Source organism: Labrus bergylta, chromosome 2 (genome assembly GCF_963930695.1).
Source record: "Labrus bergylta chromosome 2, fLabBer1.1, whole genome shotgun sequence".
Classification (NCBI taxonomy): domain Eukaryota; kingdom Metazoa; phylum Chordata; class Actinopteri; order Labriformes; family Labridae; genus Labrus; species Labrus bergylta.
In genome coordinates this window covers 1,331,744-1,355,240 of record NC_089196.1, presented here as the reverse complement: position 1 = coordinate 1,355,240, position 23,497 = coordinate 1,331,744, and the positions used below count along the sequence as shown (strand labels likewise).

General features: G+C 43.5%; 2 protein-coding genes across 2 annotated transcripts; both read right to left on the bottom strand.

Annotated features, from left to right (window-relative positions):
• Window positions 1-431: 431 nt before the first annotated feature.
• rad9b (RAD9 checkpoint clamp component B) lies at window positions 432-16,092 on the bottom strand. Its single transcript, XM_065962632.1, has 14 exons — window positions 15,078-16,092; window positions 14,975-14,997; window positions 13,826-13,944; window positions 13,570-13,720; window positions 10,660-10,730; window positions 10,093-10,230; window positions 6,178-6,292; window positions 5,870-5,969; window positions 5,030-5,136; window positions 4,724-4,830; window positions 3,047-3,111; window positions 2,667-2,792; window positions 1,252-1,465; window positions 432-814 (listed from the first exon to the last, which is right to left on the bottom strand). Exons 1-14 carry the CDS (start codon window positions 15,155-15,157, stop codon window positions 680-682), a joined length of 1,551 nt encoding a protein of 516 aa, XP_065818704.1. The 5' UTR covers window positions 15,158-16,092; the 3' UTR covers window positions 432-679.
• A 139-nt stretch (window positions 16,093-16,231) lies between these two features.
• Window positions 16,232-23,034, bottom strand: LOC109985913 (ubiquitin-conjugating enzyme E2 G1). The gene is made up of 6 exons (XM_020636349.3): window positions 22,861-23,034; window positions 19,210-19,312; window positions 19,026-19,123; window positions 18,741-18,919; window positions 18,541-18,648; window positions 16,232-18,453 (listed from the first exon to the last, which is right to left on the bottom strand). The coding sequence occupies exons 1-5, from the start codon at window positions 22,901-22,903 to the stop codon at window positions 18,562-18,564; spliced, it is 510 nt and encodes a 169-aa protein (XP_020492005.1). The 5' UTR covers window positions 22,904-23,034; the 3' UTR covers window positions 16,232-18,453; window positions 18,541-18,561.
• Window positions 23,035-23,497: the final 463 nt, after the last annotated feature.

Here is a 23,497-nt window from a genome sequence, read left to right as displayed (position 1 = left end):
TATGTCCTTGGGCAAGACACTTAACCACAATTTGCTCCAGCTGATTCGTCAGCTTAATGTGAATGTGTATGGATGGGGTTATAAAATCACTATAGAAGCTCAAGTCCATTTGCACTGAATGGTTTAACCAAACGCTGCAGACGAGGTGTGATTCTCGCTTCATGCCTTAAGGGTTGTATTTTACCAACAAGGCGTAATCTCATTTGGCTCTAAGTGAGCGTGTTCACCTCACTTAACCCTGCCTGCAGTGCTGAGCCAACCAGTAGAAGAGGAGGCCTCACACGACCTTTGTGTTCATTCCACAGGTGTGGTCATAGTACGAGTTAGCTTCACAGACGGACGGGTGTGGCGTCTTCAAGAAGCCACACCCATCCGTCATGTTTTCACAGTCCATACCAAGTATGCAACGACAAACCAATCACACACTTTTACTGAGAGTTCATAAATATTAATTATAAAAACACAGAATTTTACAGCTTGCTGTCAAACTCTACAATCTGAAGACGATTTAAATAAAACAAGTTCGCTACAAACAACAGGCTTAAACATGTTAAGTTAATATAAAAGTTTGATCTGACCTATCCAACCACATGTGAATGCTGCGGCTGCATCACAACACATTGCATCCTTCAATATGAGCTGAACAGGTTCTAAAGACACAGGAATGAGCTGTGAGCTCTCAGAGTGAAGGGCTGTCTGTGTCCTCCTCCATGTTCTCCTCCTCATCACTGTAGAACGCCAGAACAGGCGGTCTGGCAGTGCTGTCGTGGTTGTCCTGCTCCAAGGACACGGCCCTGAACAGGAGGGAGCAGATCTACAGAAACAGAAACAACTTCTGTTAGTGCACGGTGTTAAAGTAAAACATTTAAAGGAGCAGTTTGTAACTCTGATCTCTAGTGTTTAAAATGGGTACTGCAGTCCAAATTCAAAATATTGGAGAGAGCTGCCTCCCCCGACCCCTCCTCCCTACAGCCGGTCCTCACAGCACACAACAAAATCAGATTCATTCTATGGTTTACTATTACAGTGTCCAGCACGCCGTTTTAACCCTGATGCCCTGTTGGACGAATAACGAGGAAGGAGGCTTCACGGATGCTTTCTTTCCTCACTCAGCAGAGCTCATTGGCTTGTTTTATAAAGTGGAGACATTGAACATGTCTGAAGTTTGAAACTAGGTGTTGTAGTTTATGGTGGGTCCTGAGGCTCGACCAGTTGAGAAACACTGAAAAACCACCTGTAAGCTCTTGTTACCGTGGAGGAGGCAGGAGACGAGTTGGCGCTGCTGCAGTGATCCTCAGGCACACATACGCCAGCGGTGTGAAGTAGTGGCAGCATCAGAGCAGGTGGGACGTTCATCGGGCTGCCCTGGCTGGATGCTATCATCTCTGTCACAGCTGGAATGTCCTCAGGCTCCCCGATGTTCGCCTCACATGAACCCACAGGTAGAACAGCAGCTTCTGCACACCTAGGAACATGCACACACACACACAAAATTCAAATGAATTCTGTATGGAGACGAGTTGGTGAAGCTTAGTGTGTCTCAATGAAAGTAACTCTTAAGAGCCTTTCAGGGAGGAGTAGGGCGCAGAGCACAAAGCAAGAGCGCCAGTCGCAAGGTGACAGAAACAAAAGTCGGGAAAATAGCTACTTGGATGCACAGTATGTTCGTATCTGTCCACTAACAAGAATAAAGGTCGGAACAGTCTTCTGCTGGGGAGGAGGAGACGAGGAGCAAAGAAGAAAAGGGTGTGTGTTGGTGAAATCCTCAGGGCACGACAGGCTGTGGGAGAGTTTCGGCTCTTCCAGGAGCTGCAGCACTTCATGAGCACGCCACACATTAGAGCACAGGAAAGTGGGACACTCTTTGTTGTGATCTGATCTTCCCTCCTATTGGATGCGCGGAGGTGATGTCACGGAGCCCTGTGCCCAAGTTGAAAATATTTTAAATTCCACACAGCGCCTACGGACATCAAGCACAACCTAGCCTCTTACGGTTCTGACTTCTGACGAGAAGTCCTGCAAGCATGAACAAAGACATTAAGATTCAAACTGCATGTGTGGTTAGACTATGAGGGAGTGTCAAAAACATATATGAGGTCATTCTTTTATATTAAAACTGACAAAAAAAGAACAAAGAGGGTAATAAATCTGTAGTGAGTATCAATGGGAATAACAATGTTGTGTAATAATGGAAGATAGGGTATCCAATGGTGACAGGAAACACCCAGAGTTGAAAAAGAGAGAGAGAGGGAGAGAGAGAGAGAGAGAGAGAGAGAGAGAGAGAGAGAGAGAGAGAGAGAGCAGGACAACATGGCAGAGCTTCAGGGATTACAGACACTGACAGGCTTCTAACCTTACCCCACATGTTCCAGGCTTGGCCTATTTATCTCTTTTACAGACACAAGGTTTGGTGCTGTAACACTACGCCCTCTAAGGAAGCTAAAAAAGGAAAAGCCAACTAGGGCACGCGGCCTAAGTGCCAACAGAGAGGCTCAGGTAGAGATCCCTGTGGGAAGATTCAACTCGACTCTGCTGAACATTGTCGACGGAGGTTTGAGAAAACTGGTCATTGAGCTGTCTGGTCAAAAATCCCCCTTTAAGTAGAGATGTAATCCGTGCAGATCCCGATGATTTAAACATGATTTATAACACCTAAGTCTTGGTACCTTTGTGTAGCATCGGTCAGGGTCATCGCTGCTGACTGAGAGGGGTCCTTGCTTTCAGGGTCATAAAGAGTGGCCAGCACCACAGTGGCCTCTAGGACCATGTCCTCCACAGAGAAGCAAACAGGCCTGCAAGAAACATCAATAAAGTTAGTCCTATGAAGTCTGCGTTTTTAAAGTCATCACTATCTTTTACAATTTCATCACCGGTTCTGCTAACGTGGCTAAAGCGCTGGTTATAATCTGACTAAACCAGCCGCAGACAGGATCAATATTTTAAATAAAGATGTTAGTTTAGTGAAACACAACTGATTTTGGGGTTCCCGTAGCAGAGCTGGCTGACGTTAGTTTACTAAGTTAACAACAAGCACACAAAAACTTACTTTCCAGCGGCACCGCAGTAGACCGACACTGGAAGACAGTGTGACTCTGCAAAGGACAACAGACCCTGGAAAACAGATCAGCAGAAATTCACAGGGGAAAGTTTGACTTTAGTGGATCCTTGTTCCAACTATGACATTTAACAGCTGATCCTTAAGGGCGCACTCACACTGCTCCAGGACTAACCAGGCCTGAGCACGGTTACCTCTTGAAAATAACGTCCAAATACAACCAGGGTCCGAAACTAACTTTTTAACTCACCTATCAGGCATATTATTTACCGGCCAAATTAAAAAACTGTGCTTTTGTGTCGCATACACATTTGTTTCAGCACATTTAATTGAGAAGGTATGTTCTGTTGAATCAATCACAGATTTAAGTCACGGTTTGGATAATTTTATCAGATCAGGAAATTTAAAAATTATAAAACATATATTTGCTCACCTTTTATTCTTTTAAAAGGTAGTAGTTCCCAGACGTGCTTGGCGGATATTTATTTTGGACCCTGAACACAACACATGAATGGCTTTACGTGATCATGAAGCGTGCTTGGGCAGACTCAAAAATAAAAAAAGGGACGCAGTGTTTAGTCTGTCTCTGAGTATCGGAGAACAACACAGAGAACATGACAGATACTTTACTGACTTTGTGTCTTATTCTAGTCAGATTCAGACAGAACACTCTGGGATTTCTCAATTATGGAGGCAGGGATCGATTAAACTTCATGTCTACATTGTGTACCCATGCTTGTGCTCGTACATGAAGAACTGTACCAAGCTGAAGCACACCTCTTCAAAGTGTGCCAGGGTTTTGAACTCTCGAAATCCTCAAACAAACTGGACTTTGGGTGTCAAACGTGCGTGGGCATGGTACAGATTGCAGCCACCTTCAGAGAGTATAAGAGAGGTATCAAAGGTGACTAAAAGTTAAACCTGGCTTCTAATCCGTCATAACCAGATTTCCTAAAACCAACAGGAACTAGAGGAGTAGTCTCTGTACTGTGGAGATTCACAGGAGGTAGTCCAAGTCTTTGGGGGCGGTGAATGATGCAGGTCAAGTCTTTTAAACTGGCCTAACAGATAATCAAACAAGTGACTTAAACTACGTTGATTTAGTCTCTAAGATTCAACGTTTCTGTTTCTCGTTTTCCCTGAGACACAAACGCACTCGTACTTGGCTTTAGATTGATACACCTCGTAATGAGGGATGCAATGTGCAGAGCATGGGTTCCATGTGCGTCACGTCTGTCACACTATCTTTCGCTTCAGAGATGAGTCACACCGAAGAGGTTAAAGTTCACATGGATAGGTTACAGAATGCTCCGTGCTGAGGCTCCATTAATACTGGAGAATCTGAGGCGCTCGTGGTGCAGTGGTTAGTGCCCGCGCCCCATGTATGGCGGCTGTAGTCCTCCAAGCGGGCGGCCCAGGTTCAAATCCAGCCTGTGGCTCCTTTCCCACATGTCATTCCCCACTCTCTCTCTCCCTGATTTCCAGCTCTATCCACTGTCCTATCTCTCCATTAAAGGCACAAAAATAAATCTTTAAAAAAATAAATACTGGAGAATCTTATACGTTACAGGACGAGACATATGACCTCTTAAATACTGCTGGGGACCCATTCACTCACATACTTTCATGTGACAGGAGAAAGGGAGATTCCAAAAATAACCCTGTTACCCTCAGCTCCTTCAGACAGAAGGTTATATTTGAGTCCACGCCGACGTGAAAGTAGTCGAACTCGTCGGGGTGTAAGGACATCTCCGTGTACATCGTCTTCATGTGATCTGCGACAGAAGTTCATCCAAGTCAAACATTATCGTCACATCTAGTGTTTACATTAATGAGGTTAGACGATCAGACGTGTTGTAGTTACTTTATCAGTCGGGGTTGTCTCACAGCAGCTTGTAAACACTTCAGGTCATTACACTGTCACCTACAGTTTGTGGTGGTTAACTGCCAAATCACGGTGTAACGTTAGCTCACCGTTTACAGCATCACAGTAGTTTTTCAGACCGACTCTCAGAGGAGTCATGGACAGAGTGACTTCCTCCTGTGACGATGGAAAATGCATCACCACATCACCAAACAGCCTTCAAAAGTCGAGAAGAACAAAACACATCCAGAATCAAACTGGGAACTGAGAGGAAGTGAATGCTGTGAAACTGACAGACATCTTTTTTTTAAAGGTAGAGTCAACAGCTTCTTCCTAAAAAATTAAAAACAGACTTAAGCCGTTTTCACATCTGCACTCTGGATAATTTCAGGAGGAACGCTCCAGAGATTCTCCTGACCTGGTTGTTCACATATGCTCCTCACAGCTGGAGACTATCCCTATCAGACAGGAGGGGGGGCTTATGAACAATAAGTCTTGTCCATAGTTAGGCGTGTAGCTGACATGATTGACAGGTGAGGCTTAAAACCCGCCTCAGCTCCAGCTCTCAGCCTGTCGTTAGGTTGACTGAAAGTTAGACTGAGACAGCATTTCCAGCATGGAGACCCTCTAAAGCCCCCTGCAGGAACAGAAGGGTGACGTCACTCAGGCCTCGTCCTTTAATATTTACAGTCTATAAGTGATTGTGAGCTTCTGGGGGCGATGAGCCCAGGAGGAGGGGCCAAGTTTGAATGTTGTGTTTACAAGCTGCAACCAACAACGCTACTGACTCCACCTTTAAAGTCTATATCCGGTAATCCGGCTGAGAGAAGCCTGAATAGTTTGCATAAAAAGGGTTCACACTCGATCATTTAAATGTGCTCCTGAAGTTTGATTCGTTCATTATAAAAAAAAGAGTTTCTAACTTGATAGCACAACAACGAGCTGCTCACCTGGCAGGAGCTTTCAGCACATTAGGACAGAGGTGTGAGGCAAACACAGCCTGCAGAGCCTCACTCTCCTGGAAACGTAGGTTGTGGGTTTTAGTGATGCCTGTTACCAAAGCAGACAGGATATCTGGATCACACTGCCATCAAGTGCTGACAACATGCAATGCAGTGGCTGCAGCAGAGGGTCATTCTGGACAGCGTAAGACCACTGAGCAGACAAAACGTTCTTTGAAATAGTCTGTAAAAATGTGTTAAAGAATATGCCTTTATCTACTGAGAGCCTGTAATAAAACACATTCAGTGTTTCCTACCATGCCTGCAGAAGAATTGGATCATCACCTGGTCATCGGGCGAGCCGACTGATATCTGACATTGTTCCACATTGCGCTCGATGGAATTTAAACACCGGAAAAGAGGAAGAACACACTGAAACACAAATAAACATGATTAACACTCAACATGTGAACCATCGTCTTAACCCTCATGATCATGGAACGTGACGTCATCAAACCCCGTAAAAGAAAAACGTCACGTGATCTGATCCCCCGAAAGTGCAGACTTATACTTCCTCCCAGTTTTTATTTGACCTTCCTAGATCATGTAAAACCGGAGATATGATAGTTTTAATTTCATGTAACAAAAATATTTTTCCAAAATGGAAAAAGTGGTCGAATCAGCTGGTACCCGGAACCTGAAGTCAACCACGGGAACTAGCCGTGGTGCTGATTCTGAGTGGCGGGAGCACGCGAGTGAAGGCGAGAGTGTTTGAGGAAAGAGAAGACAGAGTTTGATAAGAATATTAACAATAAGAAGAAAAAGAAGAAGAAGAAGAAGAAGAAGAATTTCAAGGTGAAAATGCATTCACTGAATGTCCATCAAGCCCTCGGACTGTTTTATGAACTGGATGAGGCTGAGGGTGAGCCTATTTCTAGTTCATCATCTGACGAGGAGAGCACAGAGGATGAAGAGGTGACTGATCCATCTTTTGTCACCGGTGATGAGAGGTAAGGCAAACTTATCATGAATATATATATTTTTTTTTTTAAGATTTATTTTTGGGCTTTTTGTGCCTTTAATGTAGAGATAGGACAGTGGATAGAGTCGGAAATCAGGGAGAGAGAGAGTGGGGAACAACATGCAGGAAAGAAGCCACAGGTGGGATGTGAACCCGGGCCGTCCGCTTGAGACAACAGCCTCCATACATGGGGCGTGCGCACTAACCACTGCACCATCAGCGCCCCCACTTGTCATGAATATTTATGGCTTTCAGACTGTTTATTGCTCTATTGTAAACTTTATAAACCTGTTTTATATGCACAAATAGCCTATATATAGGTCTATGTGCAGTGTTTCCAAACACATCGACGATACACGGGCGGCCCAAGTAGGCTATATTTATGACCTGTTATTATTACATTTTTAATTTATTCATAAATATGCTGAGAGAGAGAGACCGGGGGAGAGAGAGAGAGTGCGCGCAAGAGAGTGCAGGCGCGTGAGAGGACCTTATCGCATTTTATGTACAGGTTTTTATGTGCCGCTACTTTTCCCTGCTCTTCTCTCTGCTGTCATGACTGTGACGTTGCGGGGCACGGTGAGACACACCAACATACACCGTACACACACACACACACATATGTCAATCCCTCCCCCCTTGTTTCCCCCTTTATCTGAACATAGATGAGTAAACTCTCATACTAATTTCAAATAGATTGAAAAAGCAATTTCCTAGTGTTTAATTTGGATTATTGTTCTGAATGTTTATTTCTATATTTTACCTTTTGGTTCTAGTAATACTACTTGTGTGGTTATCTTTTGTAAATTGAGTATTTTAGTGCCAACTAAACTTTTTCACTGTCCATCATGTGCACATGATAAATGACCTGAACAATCTCTAATTTTTACACATACTATACTATTGTCATGCACGTACAGTGATGAGGAGCCTGTACCCTCTACACTGAGGCGTACCCAGAGAGGCCGTGGGAGAGTGCGTGGGAGGAGGAGTCAGGTGAGGTCCAGATCTCCACACGCGCAGCCACACCATCGCTTGGAGCCCTGGAGAACTGAAAATGACCCTGACACTGTCCCACAAATTAGCCGGTTCACACCACGGAGAACACCAGGAGCCCAGGTGGACAGCCATGCAGCCTATTCACCTCTGCACCTGTTCCAGTTATATTTCTTCCAAACCACAATGCGGACCCTCTGCAGAAACACCAATAAGTATGCTGCAGCAAACCAGGAAATGGGGAAGAAGTATAAATGGGATGACGTTGAAGTTGAGGAGCTCTACAAGTTCCTTAGACTACTCATTTACACGTCACTGGTGTCACTGTCGAGTATTGTGGATTATTGGAAGCAGAACAAGATAACATCTGTGCCGTTTCCAGCAACCTTGATGTCGAGGGACAGATTCAGGGCTCTGCTGTGGAATATCCACCCCAGTGACCCGGAGGAGGACAAAAAAAATGATGAAAGGAAGGGAACACCACAGCATGATAAGGTGTTCAGGATCAAGCCCCTAATGGACAACATCCTTAGTGCCTGCCGGACTTATTACCTTCCAAGGAAGGAATTGGCTGTAGATGAGCGAATGGTGGCCACCAAGGCAAAAACTGGCATGACCCAGTACATGAAAGATAAACCCACCAAGTGAGGGATAAAGCTGTTTGTGCTGGCCGACTCCAGCAACGGCTACACAATAAATTTCAACGTTTACATGGGCAAAAAAACACACACACAGTGCATGGGCTCTCATATGATGCTATAATTCAGCCATCCTACTTTGGCACCGGCTACCACGTGTTGTTCCTCGACTTGGCCAACATGAGGTTTGGAGCCTGTGGCACATACAGGGACAACAGGAAAGAGTGTCCAAGTGGGAGAGAAAATCACCTCACCAAGAAATCAGAGAGGGGCACGGTGAGATGGATCAGGGAGGACCCCCTGGTCTTTGCAAAGTGGAAAGACACAAGGGAGGTATCCATGTGTTCGACAATCCATCCAGCAGTTTCTGGGGAGGTAGTCAAGAGGAGAGTGAAGGAGAAAGATGGACACTGGGCAGTGAAGAACATCTCCTGCCCCACCCCGATCATTGCTTATAACAAGTACATGGGTGGGGTTGACCTGTTTGACCAGCTGCTCCAGTATTATTTTGCCCACCGCAGAACCGCACGCTGGTACCGCACCCTGTTTTTGCATCTTGTAGACATTGCCACCACAAACACTTACCTCCTGTACACAGACATCAGCGCCTCAAATCAGGTGAAGCCTATGTCCCACAAGGACTTCCCGACTGAACTGGTGTCCCAGCTGTTTGGGGTGGACAACACAGGCGTGCCCACAAAGAGGAGTGCCGACCACATTCCGGTTCTCATTGCCATGGCAACAGATGCCAGCCTGAAAGCCACAAAAGGCCAAAGGATCTGCCAACACTGCCACCAGGTGGACAAAAAAAGGCATCTCACTCCCTGGAAGTGCAAATCCTGCAATGTGGCTCTATGCGTTGTTGTAGACAGAAACTGCTTTGCTGGGTGGCACAAATAAAAAAACAACGGTGCTCAATTGTATAAAGTTTGAAATATTTGTATATAGTGTGATTACATCTCAATTTTACCTTTTACATTTTACATTTGCACTATCTGGAACTCTGGGAATACTAAGCACTGATGTTGCTGGTGTGTAATTTTGCACATACTGGTAATTTGTTTTGAACAGTTGCAGCTAACAAGGAAAAAAACACCTATAAATAAACATGTTTTTATGGGAAATATATTGTATATAGTCGTATTATATTTCAATTTTACCCTGATATGTTCATATGTACAACCTATGCAACCATTTTCAAGTTCCAAAACGTTTTGTTGAGCATGTTTGTGGCTTTTATTTCAATAAATATTTCAATTTGTAAACTCGGATTTGATGATTTTTGTGTATTTTTGGGCCCAATGTGTTAATAAAGGTTAAAGTGAAAAAATAATAGTCAGATCATATAGGTGAAGTTGTGCTGAAAAAAAAGGATACCAAACATGGGTATGGTAAACATGTTTTATGTGGTATATAAAGAAAAAATCAAAAGTCTTCAAAAACGGGCAAAATAGGCTCAGACCCCAGAGGGTTAAAGGAACAGTGTCATCATGTTTTATGTCATGAAATATTCTGTATTCGTCCTGAGGAGTGAGCTGGAGCGCTCTGCGGTTGAATTCTCTAGGTGACTGACATACCTTCATAGCCAGTTTGCATTTGACTGTTTCAGCGCCATGCTCTGTCGCGGGTCGCAGGTTGTAGTTCTTGAAGAACAGGGGAGAGAAGAGGAAGCAGGCGTACGCAGAATGAGCAGAGTTCACAGATCTCAGCGCCAGCTTTCAACACAAAGAGAAATGAGAGGGAGCCAGTCAAAATGCTGCTCCATGACGCCATGGATCCGGAGGTCGCAGAGGTTCAACCCCTGAAGTCTCAAAAAGGTTTTGAAAAAAATGTGTGCATACAAGTTAATATAATTTTTCTATTAGATTTATTTTTGTGCTTTTATTAGAGAGAGGGGGCCGTGGACAGAGAGAGAAATCCATTTAACTATTTACAACATATCTTGTGCACACAGCCCAGGTTTAAATATTTTGCACAGACAAGATGTATGTTGTTTTTTGTTCTTTTTGACTTTTTGGGGCTTATGGGGAACAACTTTCATTTACTTAAATAAATAAAGAGAGTAATAAAAGGGTTCTTCTTGGACAGGTACACGGCCTGGCTTCTCTCCTGGTTTAGGTTCGTCTTGTGTTGGTGCTGCTCACCCCTTTGACCTTTGGATCCAACCACAGTTCATCTCCGACCCGGGACAAGGCATGAACAGCCTTTCCAAAAGCTGCAACACAGGAGGTCAACATCAGCTGAATGAAGTCATAATAGTTTATATTCCTTTATATTTTGTAACACTGGGTGGATATTAGGATTGTTATTTATTTTATGGGGCAAACAAACTGGGGATAAGTTTGTATATTTGTTGGAATAATTTATAAACTAACATAGGGATAGGGTATATAAGTTTTACTTCTTCCTTCTCCTTTTCGGACACTGTTACTTTAGTCTTTTTTTTTGTTCATCTTATTTAAAGTCATTCATTCATAAATGCAGAGTTCCTGACTGCAGGTGAAAAACAAAGATGCTAACGAAGCCGACATTTAAGCTAGTAGCATCTCATTAGCATCATCGTGTTTTATTAAAGTCTCTCATTAGCTGCTAACTGTTATGAAGGCTTGAAACATATCTCTTATCATCATTATTATTAGTTTTCTAGTCGTGTTTAGCTGTAACTTCGACCCTTTACACACCTTTTACACAGTTTCCCTCCAGACGACAATTCATATTTGATAACGGACTGAAAATAATAAAGGACACGCGCACTGCGCATGCGCAAAACTGATCCTGGCGCGGACTTTTCCTCTAATATATTACAAAAGGCCTTTGTCAAAAACAAAATAACACATTTTAAGATATTAAAAATTAAACCATGCAATGTAATTTTTCATGTCCTGGATTATATCCCGCACACTTGCTGAAATGTCACAAAAAGTTTGAATTCCGTCACAGTCACAACGAGGTTGTTCTTCATGTCATACTTTCTGAACTCACCTGAAGAACACCTCTGGTCGAAACGTTGTGATTGTGATGGAATAAAAGTTTTTGTGGATTTTGAGCGAAGGGTTTGCGGGCATATCTTCTTCCTCAGTCTGCTCTTTCTGAACTGTGAACTGTGTGTAAACTGCCCCCTTTTTCTAAGTTTGTGTGATAGAAAAAGGAAAACTTAAAACATTTATTTTATGGTTGTGAATTCACAAAAATCTTCTTGGGTTTTATTTCAAACTTGGATATCTGAAAAAGACTTAAAGTCACCAAACTTAGAATATAATGAGTCGGTTCCCTGGACTTTTTATACCTTATCATCATTTGATATTAACTTTTTAGCTATGTTTTTGCTTGTTTTGTTTAAAATCATGAAACATCTCAAGTGGTTCCTAAAAAAGAATTTAAAATAAATAAAACAAAAGTATAACACACTAACTATTCAGGCTAAACAAAAAAACAATATTTACACAAATGTAGATTTATGAAAGTCAAACCATGTTTTTTTATTTTCAGGAATGAATTAATAAACTTAAACATATACTAACACTAAACAAGTTTTAGAAATAAACCAAAACGTACAGATTTTAATTCCACATTAGTGTGTATTTTTGAAGGTTTACTTTTGGGGCTCTTAATGCTTTTTAGAGACAGGACAGTAGAGTCAGATGTCTGGGAAAGAGAGAGAGTAGGACAGCCGTGGGGAATGACACACGGGAAAGGAGCCACAGGTCGGAATTGAACCCAGGCCGCCCGCCTGGAGGACCACAGCCTCCATCAACCACTTGACCACCAGCGCCCTCCTACAAATTAGACTCTGATTCTTATTTTCTGTTTATTTGTGTGGTTTTAGTCCTCTAATCTTTACGTCATGCTTAGTCTGTAATAATGTGCTTCTCATCGTTGTAACAGAAATACTTTGATTACAAATAAAGGAGAGGAAAGAAAATGAAGGAAGTCCTCTCCAACAAATGGTAAGGCTAAATAACAATCATTCATCATATTTATGTCATACACAACTCCACTTCCTAATCAGTTGGTAAACTGTGTAAACTGTAATAAATTAAATAGAATACATTGAAACCTGAGTTTTAATAGTAGGACAAGTAGACAAACATTGAAACTGGGAATTTGTTTTTCTCGTTATTTTCTTGAGGCCAGCAGCACGTTTCATTAAAGAGCAGACCAGGTCCTGATTACCCCCCTTAGCCGATCTGTCCTCTTCTTTTAGCAACACTGTAAGAGTTCAGGAACTGAGGAGACACATGTCTGTAACTCTGGAAATGTAATGTTTCCCATTCTTGCTTGATGTAGGATTTCAACTGTTCAACAGTCTAGGGTCTCTATTGCCTTATTTTAAAAGTTGGACTGAAGGAAGGCTGGTTTATCACCGGGTTGTTGTAAGGGTTGTCTTGTCTTGAATTCCCTGAAAAAGACATTGTCCATTTGGCAGCATGTCGTGAATCTGTCCGAAATCTAAAGGAGCAAAATGTCTCTCTGACACCTAGTGTTTAAAACAGGTACTGCAGTCCAAATTGTAGAGAGCTGTCTCCCCCCACAGCGGGACAAACTTGGGGTTAAGTGTCTTGACCAAGGACACATCGGACATGTGACTGCAGGAGCTGGGGATCGAACCCCTGACCTCTCTGTTGAGAGATGACCGACTCTACCAACTGAGCCACAGCCGCCCCACATTCAAAAGAGTATGGGCACACCCCTGGTGGAGACGCTGAAAACCCCCGATTATTTCAGTTTTTTATTGTAAAACATTTCCTTGAATTGTTGCCCTTTATTTCCAGCACTGCGTCTCAGAGTGATGAACCCCTCCCTATCTTAACTTTAGACTCTTGGATGCTCTTTCTCTCTTCTCAAATGAAACACACAACTCTTTGTTTCAGTTTGTTTTACGGAATAAGCTGTGCCGCTACTGCTGCTCCTCTGTTGCCTCTCTGGCTTCACCTTCCCCACGTCTCTCTCCAACCTGACTTTAAGCGGATGATCCAAAAACCTTCTGCAGGAGGGGTTCTGTCCTGGGATCGATTAAACAGAACATGAGAAGGATGACAGCGGTTGAAGTCTACCTTTGAGATGTGAAGTATACACACTTGATTGGATGTATGTGTGCAGCACATTCAGATAGTGTCTCTTCATCTGCTGCCTCATGTGCTCTGTGCTGTAGACATTTGCTATACTGCAAAGGTGACGCCTTCGTCCAGTCGCAAGAGCTGGATGCTGACACAGGGAAATGAAATGAGGGGATCAGACTCTGCAGACTCACTAGTCACATAATAATGAAATATGGAAAGAGAAATCTAAGCTCCAGCATTATGTGGTTACCTGTAAGAAGGGTACAGACATCAACGTTTGGGGGATATGTGAGGTCTTCATGCGCTGGTTGCTTGGAGACATATCGACGTGTGTTTCCCTGCCGAGATGACGTGGAAGAGATTCAAGACCTGCCACAGGAAACGTGTTACAAATAACTTCACCTTGTTCCTGATAAGATAGATTCTCTGCTGTCAGCAGCACATTTTAAGAATAACAGTCTGAGAGTGAAATGAATAAAATAAAAGTGTATAAAGCAAACAAAATGAACCAGACTACTGCAAGCCCCCCCCCCCAACTCATCTCTTACATTGTGTAGAAACTATGTTGTCTCAGGTCTCATTCAGCGGTAAGTAAACTCACAATATAAACTCCTAAAGTCATCAGTGAGGCTCTTTGAGTGTGAGCTAGAGCACGCAAGAGGTAGAGAACGAGCAGGGAGACAGGGAGGCATCTGATTGGTTCATCAGATTGGTACCTCGTGGCTGACATTGGTTAAAGTTTTTACAGACTTACAACTGATACAGATGATGGATTTTCTTTGTTCCTTTTTCAGAGAACATGAGTTATTAATTTCTGTCAGGACCTAAAGACAATTTACACCAAAATCTGAAAAAGTGGATCTGGAGGAAATGACCAACCCTGACTTTAATTGTTTTGGTCTTTAATAAATGTCCTAGAAGAAAGCTTTTTTAAAAGTTGTTTTAGGACCTCTTGGAGTTATTGGATAGTACAGCTGAATAGAGAGGAAATGCCCAGAGAGAGTGGGGGGTTCAATTCCCAGTCAGTATAACAGTTAGTGAGCGCACCCTATGTACAGAGGCTATAGTCCTCAAGAGGGGGCTGCTTGGGTTCAAATCCGACCTTTGGCTCCTTTTCTGCATGTCATTCCTCTCTCTCTCTCTCTCCCCCCCCCCTCTTTCTCTCCCTTTCTCTCTCTCTCTCTCTCTACAGTTTCAGACTATCCACCGTCCTGTCTCTAAAATAAAGGCATAAAAAGCTCCAAAATAAATATTTAAAAAATAAGTACTTAATATCATACCCCGATATTTATTTATCTTTCAAACTCAAGATTCATACAAATGTATTGTCCATGACATGGTGACAGAAAACAACCATTTAATAACATATGGTGAGAGTCTGAAGGATGACTAGACTCACCTCCTCTCTCGGGGTCCATAGACCTTTAAAAGAAAAATCTCAGTTTGAACAGGAAAGAATCCACCGTCTGCATTTACAGTTTAAACTCACACTGCCATCTTACCTCGTCGACACGTGACCACGGCCTTTTGTTAACACGTTTTCCATTTCCAGCTGCTCGACAAACGTGACACGCTTTTGCATGGTTAGTTATGATCATGTACCGGAAAGACTGCTCGCATCTTAATCAGCTGAGTACATGTTGCATCATCATGACCCCTCAGTGGGACATGGAGCTGGCTCTGAAACCTGATGCCGTCCCCAGCATCCAATTACAGAGCAGAGGTCGAATAACCTTGAACCCAGAGGTGTTCCCTAGTGTTGTGGTAGACTCAAAGACTCGTCTTGGAATCTAAAGCATTTCTACTCAGTCTTGTCTCAGACTGCGCGAACTCTGGATTTAAAATCAAGACCATCAAGACATCAGTTCATTTGTAGTTCGGTCTCGATCCCTAAAGATTAAGATTTACTTTTATTGAAATTTCAGTTTTTACACTCTGTAAGTCATGAACACACACATAGGCTGAAATATACACACACATGCAGAAACAGGATCCTATGGACATGCACTAATGGAGAGAAGACAGAATGACAGAGCGGCCCACAGCGGGTGCTCCTGAGCTGATGGTGGGGAGGGGGTTTGGTGCCTTGCTCAAGGGCAGTACTCAGGAGGTGATCTGGCACCTCTCCAGCTACCAGACCAACTTCTATATTTGGTCCGCACTGGGACTTGAACCGGTGACCCTCCGGTTCCTAACCCAAGTCCTGAGCTACTGCCGCCCCCTAAATGTCTTGGTCTTGACTCGGCCTTGATCCCTAAATGTCTTGGTCTTGACTCGGCCTTGATCCCTAAATGTCTTGGTCTTGACTCGGCCTTGATCCCTAAATGTCTTGGTCTTGATTTGGTCTCGATCCCTAAATGTCTTGGTCTTGCCTTGATCCCTAAATGTCTTGGTCTTGCCTTGATCCCTAAATGTCTTGGTCTTGCCTTGATCCCTAAATGCCTTGGTCTTGACTCGGCCTTGATCCCTAAATATCTCGGTCTCAATCCTTAAATGTCTTGGCTATGTCTTGACTTGATCTTAATCTCTAAATGTCTTGATCTTGTCTTGGTCTCAGAGCACCCTGGTCTCGTGTACGTCCTGGTCTCGGTTAGTGTGGTCTTGACTACAACACTCTAAATCTAAAATGTAAAACACATTCAGAAGAACAGGCCGCTCTGTTTACACACTTTATTGAGCATCATGTCCAATATACATTGCATCGACACAAAATGAACAAAAAAACAAACAAACAAACAAAAAAAAAATGGCGTTAGGGTGGGTTACCTGGACACACCATTGTCAGGGCGTATTGCTTAAAGACATTTTCAAACGCACCAAATCTGTGCAAATACAGTGAACACCGGTCAGAGGAGGTCATGGTAGGTTAGAAAAGTCTGACTTAAAAAGGTAATGTTGACAGCAGTTATGTGATCATCGAGTCTACAGTCACATTCCCCCACAACGTTCTGACTTATTCTCATTTTGTAACGTACCCAACCCCGTCAAACCTGATTGCATGCGCCAAACATGGTGAGCTAGTTTATTTTTCAAAGTCTTTGTGTAACATTATTCAGAGGTCGACGTCATTATCATGGCTTTATATTCAGCGACAGTCGATTAACGTGACGTTTCCACAGACTCCGCCCACATGAGACTGTTTTTCAAAATAAAACCTGAACGCAGGATGTGTCCGATGCTGTCAGAACGCTAAGTTTGATTTTTACAGAACGGCGATTTAAGTTGATCAAACATTAAAAACCCATGTCCAGTGATAGGGATCGATATACTCTAAGTATGCACCAATCAGAACTCAAGAGTGTTACTTTGAACCCACGAGTGAATTAGACGTAAACGCCCTTATTTAAGTCAGATGTGCAACAACAAGGTATGAATGACGAGCCTGATTCTACTCAAACGACCACAATCCTCTTCGTCGTCCTTCCACCTTGAGGTACGCTCCGATGTCAGGTAACGGATGCACAGCTGCGGCTTCTATTTGGATGTCTGTGATTTTTAATGGCCGTGTGAAAAGACATGAGACGGAGTAATGAACGGAGACCTTCACTGACCAGGCGTTAAGGGGGCGGGGTCAGGAGGTTGCTAATGTAACACCCGATGAAGTGTGCTCCTGAGACGTCGGCTAAAAGCCTCCTGTCACCTTTCAGCTATGCTTGTGTGAGTCGATTGAGACGCAAAAATGATAACTCTCAAGTCACCGTGTAAGCCATTCCATTTACATCTACAGCGAGGAAACGATATATGACGGAGCTGCTGAGGGGGGGTCATGCAGGTTTGAGAGTTATGGTTTTATACATACACCAGCATAACTCACATGCTAACAGGAGGCCTTTCTCAAAAAATAAAGACTGTATGGAAAGGTCGACAGAGTAACCCCCAATTTCCACATTCTCTGTGCACGTCAAGGTCCGTCAGCGCCACGGTTTTGCTCCGTGGGACGGCGTGTGCCCTGCCTCATCTGGGTCTGTTTCAGCCATGAGCAGCTGTACACACATGACAGGAGACAATGTTGCTTTGTCTTCACGAGGATGATTCGTTTGGCGCCTGTTTAATGTCAATAAAATCATGGAAAATACAATCAGGATTTTATTATTTTTAATATATTATTTTGAAATTCAGCGGACACTCGCTCTGTGCATTTCTTTGTCTGACTTCCTGTCCAGGTCGCTCGATTCTGTCCAGCTTGACGCGTGCCTGCAGCGAGCTCCATCGAAAATAGACTGACAGCGTATTTGAAATGGAGTTGAGTGTAGTGGCGCTGGTTGAACACTCGCTGTGGAAACACGATCATCGACTAGAGAGGCAGTGAGCGGGACTGACGCGCGAGTATGTGGAAATTGGGGGTGAGTCCCTCTGAAGGTTCTCGACCGCGTCCTCGACAACACCAACAGCCCGTGAGGAGGTGAGGCCTACATCAAGGTGACAGTGATTCTATAACGGAGCTGAAATCATCTGACGCGACCTTAAACATTAATCTGGCGGTGCGTGTCACGTCGGGAGGTGATGACCTAATGGGTTTTAACGTTTCCTTTGACACAATCTTGACCACTAAGTTGCATAAGAAACCTGGTATAAAGTAGAAACTGTTCAGCAGCAGATAAAAAAGCAAGTTAATTTACAGTAGTGACATATCTTACATCATTAATTTTTCAAAATAAATAACATTAAATATACAATTCCAGGTAGGAAACAGGTTCAATTTCGCTGGTAGGGTTCTCAAATTGGCTCATCTTGCGGAGAAAGAAAGAAAGAAGAAAAATAAAACGACCGTTCACAGAAACGTGGTTGAAGTTGACGCCAACCATTTCCTTTGACTGGCAAAACAAGGGGTGCAAAAGCCTTTTGTTGAAATCTTCCCTCTGAAGGCATCGACTTTAACTGCAAAATAATATAAAAACACGATTACTTGTGTGCGTACAGTTTGACGAGCGGCGCTCACCTGGCAGAAGAGTTCAACATACTCACCCTGGAACGCGCTGATGACTCCTAATCAAATGCCATTTCTTGACTTTTTCTTACACAGCGCGCCACCTTCCTCTTGAACTCGCCGTTTGGGTCCTCCCTCCACTCTTTCTGCAGGAGCAACAAAAAAAACAAAACATTTTCTAAATCTCCGTTCCCGCCAGCTGTTCGGTTAGAGGAAACGAAAGCGGAGGGGAACTCACCGCGGCGTCAACGTTAGCTGGCGAGTCGCTGTTGGGGTCTGCTAGCATGGAGATAACGCTAATCATGATTGTCTCTACCGTGTGGATCGGAAGCCAGCGCTCCTCAGGCTTCTCATAACCAAACTTATCCTCGCCTGGCTCGTGCAGAATTGAGATGCAAACGTCTCCGTTCTTTGCCACTGTGGAGACAGGAAGCATCGGTTTAGCAGCAGCCAGCGTGCAACAAACCTCAAAGCCTCGCTGACGTTTCTGTTCAATCACCAGACGTGTAATATGTGTGTTTACCGTTTGGGTGCCAGATCTCTGTGATGAACTTCATCTTTGGAGGTCGTAGAGGATAATCATACGGAAAGGTCAGGTACGCCTTGAAGAACCCTCCTTCACTAAAACACAAACAAAGGAGGAGTCGTTTAATAATTATGTACATGAAACTCTCAATCAACACGTGTGTTTGAAAGATCTCACTTACAAAAGGGTATCTTGAGGACCGATGATCACGACTTCCCATTTATAAATGTCATCATCGTCTATCAGACCAGCTGAAAAGCCCTCCACGGGGTTTTTGTTGAGCTCTGGAGAGACGGACAGAAGAGAGAGTTAAAGACAACTGAGTGGACAATGACAAGATGACAGCTATTTCACAATATTGACCAATATTGAATCACTCTGACATATAGATGTCAGAGTGATTGGGGGGGCTGCCCACAGAGAGCGGTCCTGAGTTGGGGGTAGGGGGGGCTGCTGGACATATCCATTTTATCTTCAAGTGTGTGGTGTCATTATTTTACGGCTCACGATCGAGTCGAAGCCTCCCCGATCGATTCCAGGTAGTTCTGCCACTGAGTACCGGCAGCAGCCACCAGTGTCACCAACCGGATGTTGCTTACACTGACAACACACACTCAGCTCACGCTGAAAATTAAATAAAGCCGCACTTAATCCCTCATCTAAAAGCCAGGACTGAATCCCCATTGTTTTTCTCCTTTTGCAGCAAAAAAAACAGAACCCACAGCAGGACAGCCAGCTGACATCGATCGGCCTCCATCTTTGTCTTTCTTCTGAAATCACGTTTGATGACGCGAGTTTCAGTGAGATCTCGTGTCTGTTATATCGTTACTACAAACAGACGGTGTGTGTGGTCTCCTGGTCTGGAAGTGGCAGTAACCTTTTGCTTCACCGAAACATCAACTCCATCAGGAGACACGAGGTCTATAGTGTGTGCGTTCAGAAGATTACAATACTAAAAATCTGTTAAAACTGACCACGTCTGTGGCCTCCCGTGTTTTTAAAATCGGTTTAAATGTGAAAATTATGTAGTCTGTGGCCAGCGTAAGCTCATGCGTCATCTCGCTTTGTAAAATTCATATTGATTCTGTGACGCAGTAATATTAATGTCCCATTCTGTGAATCCACATTATATTTCAACGTTGTGGAAGCACGGCACAGCAGGAGCTCCACAAACACTTCAGTCAGTCGGGCACACACGTCGCTGCGCTCCCTCTGCTGAAGCTGCCTCACCTCTCTTACTTATAGGGCTCAACTGATGTTTCTGGGCCCATATCGGTATTAGGAAGAGAATACATACGATAATGATAAAACAGTTCTCTCAGTTATCAAACACTTGTGGAAAATATTTATAATGAAGACAAGATGATCACTCAACTGGAAAGTAACTGAGCATGTACATTCATCAGCTTGTTGTAATCGGTATAGCGCCCTCTGCTGGTGAACTTCTAGTTTAATAAAATTAAACTCAAATGAAATGCTGTTTGACTTGTGAATAAATCGAGTAATATCGACGCATATCTGGTATAAAATTAGCCGATACCGATAGTCACTATGTTAAGATAACATGGGCCGATATTATTGGCTGGCCGATTAATCGGTCGGGCTCTAGTTACTACCTCTGAAGATGGTACAGAGGGGGGATAACTTTGTCCCCCTATTACGCCTCATTGAATGCGAAATGTCACAGGGGTGGAACTATCACAGTTTGAGACAGCGGTCTGAACAGGGCTGTTCAAAGTTGCTTTTGTAACAATGACAAATCTCTTGCAAAGAACAGAATAAGGATGATCAATTTTTTTTTTTTAAGTTTATAGCCTACATCCATGGGACGCGCCCTAACCTCTAACGGAGCTAAGATGATGTGGGTACCAGACACGATCTGTAGGTGGCAAACTACGGGGAACATTAAACATTAGGGAAAAAAGTGCTGGTGATGTCAACAGCGCCTTTCTGAAATGTTGAAAGATTTTATTTTTTGAGCGCTCAGAGTGACCGTACAAAAAAAGGCGAAGCGCTCTGAAAAAAAAGATGCTGGGTGCGGCACTTTTTCTCCAGGTGGTCACTTTCTGGTGCATACGCTCTCTGCTCATTTTTAACAAACGATAAACAAACGTGCACGGTGGACACGGGGCCTTACAATTCAGTGATACTGTGCGAGCTGAGAATGTTTAAAGCGATAAACCATCTTTCTTGATGTGTGACGTCGACCGGCGCTGTAAGTCCATTATCCGATATGTAAATTACGTCAATATCAGACCCGATACCGATATTAGATCCGATCTGTCCCATCCAGAAAGATAACACGTCTTATTTTTCCAGAGACAACCTTCCACATGTTAAAACTAATCAATCAATAGAGAGATTCAACTTTATAATAAACACTTTTACCCGCTTTTCATTCTGAAGTTCATGAATTTTAATGTCCTCGGTAATCATGTTTTTATTGGGCTCTGCTTGTTGATCATTGCCGTCACAAAAACCTCTCAGATCGGAAAGCCAGAAGAAGAATATTTAGGTGTGCATGTCTTCGGGCTTTAACAGCAAGATGAGTGTACTCTTCTTTTAAACAGGTGTTATGCTGAGAAATGTATCCCATGAATGAACATGAATGCAATGCACTTCACGGAAGTGTTTGAAAACAGTATTAATATTATGTCTTATTGAAGATCTGTGATGACAAAGTATGTAAAGTTAATACTTAATAAAGTTAAGTGTCTTTATTGTTGTGTAGTCTTGACAGAAAACACATTTTCATTAGCCTGCATAAATATGAGCTGCAAACAGTGTTTCACTCAGAGGCGCTGTTGCCTGCAAACGTCAGCAGGTAGGGCAGGCAACTGCTTGGGGCCCCAGACCAGTAGGGGGCCCCCAAGGGCTGACAGAATTTAAATGACAGCAGTGGCTCAAAATGTGCAAATTTTGCAATGACAGGAGGACCCCTCCTTAAGGGGGCCCCATATAACAACACTACCTCTCATTGCCCTGCTAAGCGTGGCATGCATTCTCCACAAAATGATAATAGTCACCAAAGGAAAATGAAGAGGAATTATCCGTCTGGGAGAGAAAAAAGAAAGAGAGGATGAGGGGTAAGCGGCCGGAAACAGGTAGACATAATGGAAATGAGCGATGGTTGGAGTGGCCCTCTAAATTTTTTATTTTTTTTGCCTGGAGCCCCAACATACTCTAGAATCGCCACTGGCTTCACTCTGAAGTGTCTGCAGAAGAAATGTGAGGGTAAATGCACAATAACATTTTAAAATGTGGCTGAAAATCCACAAGTGTAGAAATTGTGTCTGCCATATTTTGCATTGTGCTACGAGGTGTACATGTATGCAATTCTCTGCATAACACCTCTGAGTGTAAGCAGCGTTACAGTGACAAACATGAGATTGTCTTCTAAAAGGAGGTGTCGAGCTCCACACTGTTAACAAGCTTCCTCTTCTTCTTAAACACAAGTTCACTAGAGGCGTACAGTGTCTACACATGTAGCAGAGCTACAGTGATCATCAGAGCAGATGAGTCCTTGGATTGATTATTCCTTTGTTCCGTCTGCTAAATAATGTCCAACCTGCTAACAGTTAGCATATGCTAGCGCTGGGATTCAGTGTTTTACCCACTTTATTCTTCACATATTTTGCTTATCTTTACTCTCTTAGCAAGGCAGCGTATCCAAATATTACACACCAGCGATGCAGGGACATTTAATGCTGCCTGGTTAGCATTTAGAGCTCATGTCTATGGCGTAAACATTAGCTCTGCGATGCTAAAATATGCTAACGCTAGCCGCAGTATAGGCAGCCGGTTGTTCACTTAATTCTGGGTGGTTTGTTACCTGCCAGTTGTTTTCGAAGAAGTAATGCTGATTGTTCGGTCATGGTACGCAGACGTTTCTGAAAAACACTCGGTGTCGAGGAATACTTCCAGTAAATAGAGCTGAAGTCTGTGCGAGCTGTAGCCGCTGATGCCCCCTCTCTGTTTTGACACAAGGTTCAGCTGCTGGATTTCACTGTGCGCATGCGCGTCCGCGTCGACGGTTTTTTGTTTGTGTTGAAGCAGGGCGACGATTTGTTTTGAGATATCAGCCCACCAAAGCACCTTCATTGTTATGCATCACTGGAGGCTATATTCGACAGGAGGTCTTGCATCCATATGGGACATCACAATCCATCCACCTGAGACACCAGTCCTTTAGTGTCCTTGCGAATCCCAGACCACTTAGATGATGGTACTCAGGCCCGGTTCAACGAGGGTACAACATGATTTATTGCGCCCTCATATTACATTTCTGCACGCCTAATTGAATGGACACAACAAAAATATATTTTTTTTTAATCAAGGCTTTGAAATGACAAAGGTGACTCAGGTCGTGTTTATTAGGTCCATGATCTGATGGTCAACGGGGACCACATGCAGGACCCAAAACACCTACTTATTTTTCCAATGCTGTTGCCGGTCACTGTAGAGTCACC

Coding starts and splice junctions, on each gene's coding strand:
- LOC109985913 (XM_020636349.3), bottom strand. CDS start 22,903: ATGACCGAACAATCAGCATTACTTCTTCGAAAACAACTGGCAG. Junction 19,124..19,209: donor GGTCCTCAAGATACCCTTTT/GTAAGTGAGATC, acceptor TTTGTGTTTTAG/TGAAGGAGGGTTCTTCAAGG. Junction 18,920..19,025: donor AGAGATCTGGCACCCAAACG/GTAAACACACAT, acceptor CTGTCTCCACAG/TGGCAAAGAACGGAGACGTT.
- rad9b (XM_065962632.1), bottom strand. CDS start 15,157: ATGCAAAAGCGTGTCACGTTTGTCGAGCAGCTGGAAATGGAAAACGTG. Junction 10,731..13,569: donor GTATACTTCACATCTCAAAG/GTAGACTTCAAC, acceptor CCTGTGTTGCAG/CTTTTGGAAAGGCTGTTCAT. Junction 5,970..6,177: donor CCAATTCTTCTGCAGGCATG/GTAGGAAACACT, acceptor CTTTGGTAACAG/GCATCACTAAAACCCACAAC.